Consider the following 9,653-nt stretch of genomic DNA (forward strand, 5'->3'; position numbering starts at 1 on the left):
AAAAAAAAAGAAGTGAAGGGAAAGGGAGTCGACCTAGACAGCAAGTTAAGTAAGCAAGGAGAAGTCCTATGAGTGATAAATCTGGCTGGATGATTGTTATAATATCCACACGTTGTCAAAGAAGTTTGTAGCTTGATAAAGAATGAAGCAGGGCACCTCAGTATAGCTCTGGTTTGGGCAGGATTGAATTTGAGAAGATCTATTGGCACACCAGCCCCTGTCTGAATAAAAACAAGAACAAAATATAATAATATTGACAAACTTAAATCAACAGGACTTGCATAAGGACGAAATTTGAATAAACTAAAATGATAAAATCAATTTTTTCATTAAAAAAAAATCTTTAAACAGGAAAATTGATCCTTCATAAGAAGGAAAGGTTTTTTTTTTCTTTCATTTATTGGGACTTGTAAGTTCAGCTGGTAAGTACCATGTTTATTCTGGAACCCATGGCCTTTTTTTTGTGGAGTGAAGAGTAGGGAGTACATATTTGTTAGAGGAGCGTGCTACAAGTATACAGTCTCATATTGAAAGGTATGCTATTGCACAAGCACAATAGAAGGAAAGACAAACAGAACTTACTTCTCCTAGCAATGCCTTGATGCAACACTTGACATGAGCAAGGAAATGTTCATCATCAACAGTAGTATTGGCTTCTCTGTAAAAGAAAAATACACAAATATTCAATATCCAAATGAAACAAAGCTGCAATGTACATGTGTTTACAGGATGCCACAACCAATTTTACCACTGTTACATCCATGGAACACCAGCACTGCGTGAAAACATTGAACAAAATTTCCATGCCAAAATTTCCATTTGATCTGACACCATCTTTACAAATCCATGTAAATATTGCCCAGTAAACACATACACCAAGCTAACATAAAAAATAAATAAATATACCTAGTCCATATATCCAGCTAAAATTTGCATTTTTTTTTGATTTCTATAAGTCTCATGAAAATTTTCTTTAAATCCCTAGATTGCTAGAAGCCTTGAGAAGCCATTCCAGCAATCAAAAAGTAAAAATCTTATTGGTGATACATTGAAGTAACACCAAGGGCTCCAACAGTGTTACCTTGACGTAACACCGTTTTCCACTATCACACAAAAAAGGTGTTACTTTGGCATAACACCAGTGGTAAAAGTGTTAAATTTACTCTTGCAGAACTATCAATCCTATTTTTAAAGAAAGCTTGAGAAAAAAAGTCCAATCTCTAGATACCTACTACTGTCCTTATCCTATATTTGTACCTACTTGACCTACTTCATTAGGCATTTGGGAATGATATGACTACCTAGGTATTTTTTTTTATGACTTTCTTTTAAGTGGCAGGGTTTGCCTAGAGGAGCTTTTCCATAAACAACCACTAAATTTTTCTTTCACTGTGAGCCTTTAAGATATTTCACCAGGGAGGTCTTGAATGCTCCTAGACTTTGTGAGTCTCACATAAAATCAAAAGAAAATTGGAAAATTTCAAGAAGTTTTCTTTCCACTTTGCTTTTTTTTAAATCAAATATCAAATGTTTAATTTTGAGGTTAGATTCACCCAACGGGGAATGAACCAATCAACGAAAAGAATGGATCATGTAACCAAACGATTTCATTGGCTGATCAAAACAATGATCCAATCATGTTCATCAATAAAAACATATCCCTATGAAGAGAATTCCATAATCTAACTGCGGATACATGGTAAGAATTACCATATACCCGAGTCCTATGTCTTGGAATTTCCAGGAGATTCAGATTATGTGCTCTGTTGCTATACTGCGTTATGTTTTTCAGATAGAACAGAGTGTTTTTTTTTCTCTGGAAGTAAATAATCCCAACACATGGTTAGGACATGGAAGGAGCCCAGGCATAGTTTCCAGGGTGTTATACAACCCTGTCCATCCCTCCACTACCATTAGATCATTTCAACTTAAATGTGTACAACGGCAACCATAGACCATGAACCCTGGTCTAGACCCTTGACCATTTCACCCACCAGGGTGTCTGCAAAGGAGCCTGGATCAGTAATTATGCAGAAGTCACATCTGTGGAAAAGAAAAGCTCCTTTTTGTATTTAACCTAACCCTATAATAACACTAATCACTGCTCTAGATTTGAATTGAATATTGTGAGGGCACGGTCAGCTCAGTGGTAACGCGCTTACTTGTCTTGCAGAAGGTCCCAGGGTCGAATCCCACCATCGACAAATCCACTCCTACATATTTCGATTGCAAATATTTCAACGGGTTACTTTCTGGTGTTCTCGTGTTGACCCAGCACCTTAATGGGAAGTATAGTGTCTCTTCTCGCCCATCTGATGAGGGACATACTACGGGATGGACATGCTACGACAGAGACCACACGAGTCTAATGCAGCAGTTGCTTTATTGCTACGAAATAAAAACGGCGGTGAAACACTTTTTTTTTTACTTCTTTATCAGTTTGTCAGATACAACTTGAGCTTTCTCTTTACAAAATTCTTCATAGCATGAATTCAAACCAGTGGATTCCTTACAGCCTTACATAGAGTGAGGAGCGACTGTGCGTGTTTCATATAGAGCTGGCGACAGACAAATAGCTATATTAGGAAATTTCCACCTATGTATTGGTACTTGATTATAAAATGGAGGTAGTGTTTAGAAAACTGCCACAAGTAAATAATCGAAATAGACAAAACAATGTTGGGTATCTATTGGTTATGTACGAGTAATAATTATCTATGAATCTATGTATGTAATATACCGGACTCTACAAGTGATATAAGTATCAACAATTATAATTTGATCATATCATAAGTATCAGTCAATAAGTCAATTCTTTGATGAGATAATTCTCTTTCAACAAACCTTTGTTGTACGAATAGCAACCCCCGCGTGCCCGAGTGGGTATCACACTAGTATGGCACTCCGTAGGTTCCGGGTTCGATTCCCGGCGGGGTGGAAGATTTTTCGGCCCTGTGCTTGGAGTTCGGGGTGCACCCAACCTCGTGGGGACAATTGAGTAGCGATTTTGATCGAGTAGTGATCAGTGGCGACATTACCAATGTAAAAAGATTGTTGAATTATGGAAATTGATTGCAAAGGAGGCACTCAGTAAAACTCTAGCTAGCTCTTCTTGGTTGTGTATCATAATTATGGTGTTTACATGTTGAATTTTGTCTGATGATTAAGTAAGTAAAAAGATACATACGTTTGTGTCCATTTAGATCAGCACAATACACGAGAGAAGTAAGAGTGTCCACTACATACCGTCCTCCAGAGTTTAAAAGATATACGGTTAATTCCAAGAATAGCGGAGACCATATAGGTACCTTCGCAAACTTGATTATAAAAATCAAAACGCAACTTTTTTTTATAGAGGTTGTTGATAGGTACTCATTTACGAGGTAGGTATGTACTTGGTTGTACGTTAAAAGCTCCAATATGGTAGGTACCTTCGCAAACTTGATTTTAAAAATCAGAACGCAACTTTTTTTTATAGAGGTTGTTGATAGGTACTCATTTACGAGGTAGGTATGTACTTGGTTGTACGTTAAAAGCTCCAATATGTAGTAACATTTGGATAGGTACTTCGTAGGACTTCTTGGTATTCGTGATAAAATTTAACGAGTCTGCAGATTTCACTCACAGTACGTTCAATGAACGGTCAAATAGTTTCGTAGGTGATAAGATGGGAGTGAACATACTGTGATTTGAACGGCATCGGGAGCAGAAGGGCGTGGCTTCGATCCGTGCTGAGGCTTGGAATTTTAGCCTCACTTGATCGAGACTAAAAGTCGCGTGATTGAGAATTCGACTAGGTACCTACATACATAATACATAGGTACTGGAGGTTTAAAGTTGTGGATTACAGTCATGTGTTGGTTGGTAGTTTGTATACTTTTTCGGTAGATATTTGAAAGCCAGTCCTTGAAGGTCTCATTAGACTTTAAGACCCCGTCACACATTAGAATCGTAGTCGCGCGACTTTTAGTAGAGCGTAAGTCGCCTGCAAAACCAAATCTATGAAAATGATAGATATAAATATCTAACATAGAGAGTGAGCCTAAAGCCTTTCCTTTTTGCTAGAATTTCAACCACCTCCTCAATACCTGTCCTCACATGGTTGACTTTATTTCGAAACAGATATCAAATGATAATAAAATCAAGAATGATAATAAACTGAATATTAAACAAATTAGGTAGGTACATAGGTACTGATTTTCTCTAATCACGAAAATGATAGTATAAATACATAGTCTAACATAGAGAGTGGGCCTAGAGCCTTTCCTTTTTGCTAGAATTTCAATCACCTCCTCAATACCTGTCCTCACATGGTTGACTTTATTTCGAAACAGATATCAACCACGCTCAACGTTGCTTAACTTCAGCCACCTATTGGGTGTATTCAACGTACTGTTGCTCTTTTTCCTTCTCTTATTTCTTATTTATTTACTTATGTTCATGTATGTTAATTTGTATTTTAGCTGCTGGCTGCATGTTGCAATATTTGGGTACAGTATTAGATAATATTGGATGATATGCATGTGTATCATAGTTATGGTGTTTACATGTTGAATTTTGTCTGATGATTAAGTAAGTAAAAAGATACATACGTTTGTGTCAATTTAGATCAGCTCAATACATGAGAGAAGTAAGAGTGTCTACTACATACCGTCCTCCAGAGTTTAAAACATAATATACGGTTAATTCCAATCGCCTTTCTAAATCAGCTGATTTTTTGTTTTTATTTTGCATTTTGCTAGTGTTTTGCGATCGACGATTCGAGTATGGTGTCTTTTTTGACAAATAAAAGTGATTTAAAATTTGATTTTCGGTCCGTTTTAAATTAAAAAGACAATTCTAATCGGTTATTTTATGTTTTGAATTGAAGAAATATCTCCTGCGATTACTTTAGTGTATTTTTGAGTTCCAGTGTGTTGCATGTGTCGATTAAATCACATGGATTCCAAAGTGAAACCTAAAGAGAAACGAAGGTATGTAACACATTCCTATTTCTCTATGAATGTCCTGAATCCTCTATCCTGTATGATAGTCCCGTCTAGTTCTTTCTCCAAACTACAGTCCTCCAAAAAGCATGAACTCTTGAATAAATACAATACCATAGGTACCTACCCAAATTGTTTGCATGGATCTGTTTTGAGAAGAACATTCTCACAACGTTGAAAACAGGACTCGATACTCAAATGAATGTTCTAAGGTCATTCTCAAGTCAGAGATAAACTCTATTCAAAGCTATGATGTATAGGTAGGTACATAGGTTGTAGTTGTGTGTTATCTAACAAATTCCATTGCTTTTGTTATGATCTACCTATACCTTGGAAGTCAATAACTTCATTTTACTACTTTATGTATATGTTTGATAGATGTCTTCCTGGATTTATTTATTCGGGCTAAATTATTTAGATTTTCATAGGTATCAAAAGAATGGAGGATATTCAGATGCCCCTACCAAAAATGAAAAAAGGCAAATAGGTATTAAAATGGAGTTGTTTCAAAGTCAACCATTTTAATATTTAGCTTTGTCCTCTTTTGTGTTGAACATAGGCGGTTCTTGCCTAAATTTTTGGGGGGGCTTGATTTTGAAGGTACACCTTCAAAATTTTGATTTAGCTTTATGTAAAAACATTTTCATAGGTATCAAAAGAATGGAGGATATTCAGATGACCCTACCAAAAATGAAAAAAGGCAAATATTAAAATGGAGTTGTTTCAAAGTCAACCATTTTAATATTTAGCTTTGTCCTCTTTGTGTTGAAGCTTGATAATATTATTTCAATCCAATTATCTATGTCTAATTTTGATTTTTTCTTCTTTTACAATAAACCACTTATGTAAGTGTGACAGTATTCTTGTCACAAATTGCTTAAAGGTAAATGAAACAGTATAATATTATGAAAGTCAGAAAACTTATATAGAAATTTTCAGTAAATTTGCGATGGATGTAGATCAGGTCCAGAATCAAAGGAGATTTCCTTTTTCTGTTGGACATTTTTGTCAAATTTCATCAAAAGTCATACAAACCGTTCGAGAGTTATCCGTCGACATTTGTTAAGTTAAAACATAGAATATCTTGGACATCTAATGAGAGGAGAAAAAAAAATCAGTGTTGAGCATATTTATTACCTTTAGGTTCATCTGTGCTATAGTGGAAGCAGGAGAATGCCTCTCGGAACTGTACACCACAAGGTCCTGTAGCCATACCGCCTAGACACGGGCAGTTCCAATTGATAGAACCATCAGGTAGAATCAGACCTGGTTGTGGTTCAGGGGGAGGTAGTTCTACACTGCTAGGTATGGCATGGTCTTCTTTGGTGGCAAATATGATGAAGTCTTTACCTTCACGCTGACACGTTGACATTGTGAGTGTGAGTCTGTAAAAGAAGAACCAAGACTGTAGGTAAATAGACAGATCAATATCAGAGGGAAATTTTCAGTTTAACCCTCTACTCTCTACACAAAAAGCCCACTCCGAGGCTTAGATGTAGGGAGTAGGGGCAAACAGAACTAAACGTTGGGTTAAGCCTATAAAAATATCAGGGGGACACTTAATATAGTGGCAATGTGCCTGCTTATCATGCAGAAGATTCAAGAGTTCAATTCAAAGAATAGAAAAAAAAAAAAAAAAAAAATTGATCTTGTGTTTCAAGTCAAGATATAATTTTATAAAATTTGATGGATGTGTCTTATGACTCTTATGCATAATTACCGTTTAGAATCCACAACAATGAAAAATTGCTCCATGAATGAGCTTTCACAATTTGAGCAGTGACCAGTGATATGATAGGGTTAGGTTAAAGCATACTTAATTACCATTTAGAATCCACAAAAATGAAAAATTGATCCATGAATGAGCTTTCACAATTTGAGCAGTGACCAGTGATATGATAGGGTTAGGTTAAACACAAAAGGAGCTTTCTTTTTCATTGTCATGGCTTCTGAATAATTACCATACGGTAATAATATTGGAAGTTAACCAAGAAATGTCTTTGAGATTCTATCCTACCAAATTAGATACTGGTGGTTTTAGGTCATTTTGGAAAAACTCCATCTCCTTTTGCTTTTCCATTATCTCAATTTTATCTGAGGTTGTCATTCCCTTTTTTAACGCCCCCTCTATCCTACCAAATTAGATACTGGTGGTTTCAGGTCATTTTGGAAAAACTCCATCTCCTTTTGCTTTTCCATTATCTCAATTTTATCTGAGGTTGTCATTCCCTTTTTTAACGCCCCCTCTCCAAAGGTAAGGAAAAACTCCATACAAGTATTTATTTAGTACCTTCCTGTTTTCAGTGTGTCAAACAGGTAGGTATGTATTTTCATAAGTGTATTAATCATAATAACAAGTAGTTGTGTGTAGAAATGCACTGTGTCTGATGCATTAACATTAGAAAATTTCCCCTAGATAAATCCAGTAACATTGAATTTTATTACATCAGCAAGTATCTGATCAAAGGTAAGAAGGTGTCTAACTGGGAGTGCAGCCATAATTTCTTTCTATAGCTTGTATGTTTTAGTGTGAACAACAATAACCTATTTTTAGATAAGTAAATTCAAATGGGTGCATGAAGGTAGCAACACTATTTTAGAGCTATGTTTCCAGTAGAAATAGTTCCTTAGGCCCTACCTTGTTATAACAGAACACATATCAGTATTCTGGTTCATGTTGTCCTCTTTCCCCTGAGGTCAACTGACCAAACAAATGAAATTTAACACTTTGATTGCCACAGCTGCAATGTCCATGTGTTTACTGGATGCCACAACTAATTTTACCAGTGTTACATCCATGTAACACCAGCACTGCAAGAAAACATTGAACAAAATTTCCATGCCAGCACTGGTGATACTTTGATGTGACACCATCTTTACAAATCCTTGTAAATATTGCCCAGTAAACACATACACCAAGCTAACATAAAAAATAAATAAATATACCTATTCCATATAACAAGCTAAAATTTGCATTTTTTTGATTTCTATAAGTCTCAAGAAAAAGTTCTTTAAATCCCTAGATTGCTAGAAGCCTTGAGAAGCCATTCCAGCAATCAAAAAGTAAAAATCTTATTGGTGATACATTGAAGTAACACCAAGGGCTCCAACAGTGTTACCTTGACATAACACGGTTTTCCATTATCACACAAAAAAGGTGTTACTTTGGCATAACACCAGTGGTAAAAGTGTTAAATTTACTCTTGCAGAACTACCAATCCTATTTTTAAAGAAAGTTTGAGAAAAAAAAGTCCAATCTCTAGATACCTACTACTGTCCTTATCCTATATTTGTACCTACTTCATTAGGCATTTGGGAATGATATGACTAGGTGCCTAGGTATTTTTTTTATGGCTTTAAGTGGCAGGGATCTCCTAGAGGAGCTCTTCCACCCAACCACTATGTTAAGGCGGTCTCTTCCTGATCCCTAATGTGCCACGTCCATTTTAGTTTAGGACTATTGCACTGCCACCCAACCACTAAATTTTTCTTTCACTGTGAGCCTTGAAGGCTGTGTTTATGTACTGGGCTGAGATGAGCTCGGACGATGTGAGATAGCTGTCCCGGCGGCAATTTTTAAAATTTATTTTATATTTATTTTTGTTTGCTTTGTAATTTGCTTTAAGAAGGTGTCTAACTGGGAGTGCAGCCATAATTTCTTTCTATAGCCTGTATGTTTTAGTGTGAATAACAATAACCTATTTTTAGATAAGTAAATTCAAATGGGTGCATGAAGGTAGCAACACTATTTTAGAACTATGTTTCCACTAGAAATAGTTCCTTAGGCCCTACCTTGTTATAACAGAACACATATCAGTATTCTGGTTCATGTTGTCCTCTTTCCCAGCCGGTGTCGGCGTTTTTCGTCAGCCTCTTAATCAGCCCTGTTGTGTACTGTGTTCTGTGTAGCCAAAACCACATTACCTTAGGGAAATACCCGTAAAAAACCCTGCTCCTACACCATCCGGTATGAAGATGATAATTCTAATGAGCATACCTCATTATTGTCTTGTAAAGGAAATGGTCTACATTGGACGCATATTGATCATGTTGCTCCTACGTCCGTACGTCTGATTTGCAGTAGTGTCGCGTAGATATATCACAGTCATTAATCATTATTTCATTAGTTATGTACCGCTCCATTGCTCATAAGGCAATCAATCACTTGCAGTTCATTCCAAGAATTGGCAACAGATCCTCCGGTATCTAACTGGGAGACAACACAAGTCCACAGAGGTGAAGTTACTGTTTGTATGAATGTGTTTGCATTTGCAAGGTTGTAATTCAATATGATATTCAATATGATGCGCGTTTATATGTTAAATTAAAAAATACATTATATTTATATATGTCAAACGGAATATGATATGAAACTGTTGAAGTGTGATAGATCAGAATCTAATTCAGACATGTTCTGGGTTTGGTTGGCCCTTCTAGGCCCCCTTTCTAAGAAGTTGTTTGGCAATAACTCTGTCCGATTTTTTTGTTTGTCCGATTTTTTTTTTTTGTTAAACATGTTGAACACTTTAAGGATATTGACTCATCCGATTCTGGATTCTACGGAGCCTGCGAAAGCCTGGTCCTCTTTCTGAGTGAATTTTCCAGTTAATTGAACCACTGGTTCACTGTTTATTGCATTCACATGTTGAAATTTTGTGAAAACTCAGT

General features: G+C 36.2%; 1 protein-coding gene and 1 long non-coding RNA gene across 2 annotated transcripts; both read right to left on the bottom strand.

The window, feature by feature from the left end:
- Positions 1-63: 63 nt before the first annotated feature.
- Positions 64-5,146, bottom strand: LOC113467504. The gene is made up of 3 exons (XR_003391565.1): positions 5,113-5,146; positions 583-658; positions 64-221 (listed from the first exon to the last, which is right to left on the bottom strand). It is a non-coding gene; the product is annotated as an uncharacterized LOC113467504 (long non-coding RNA).
- A 953-nt stretch (positions 5,147-6,099) lies between these two features.
- On the bottom strand, positions 6,100-6,373 carry LOC103509349 (mitochondrial intermembrane space import and assembly protein 40-like). The gene has a single exon (XM_026823721.1). It carries the CDS (start codon positions 6,355-6,357, stop codon positions 6,100-6,102), a length of 258 nt encoding a protein of 85 aa, XP_026679522.1. The 5' UTR covers positions 6,358-6,373.
- Between the last annotated feature and the right edge of the window lie 3,280 nt (positions 6,374-9,653).

The sequence above is a fragment of the Diaphorina citri genome, unplaced genomic scaffold (genome assembly GCF_000475195.1).
Source record: "Diaphorina citri unplaced genomic scaffold, Diaci psyllid genome assembly version 1.1 scaffold489, whole genome shotgun sequence".
Classification (NCBI taxonomy): Eukaryota; Metazoa; Arthropoda; class Insecta; order Hemiptera; family Psyllidae; genus Diaphorina; species Diaphorina citri.

Bases quoted from the DNA above. Each gene is read 5' to 3' on its own strand.
- LOC103509349 (XM_026823721.1), bottom strand. From the start codon at position 6,357: ATGTCAACGTGTCAGCGTGAAGGTAAAGACTTCATCATATTTGCCACC.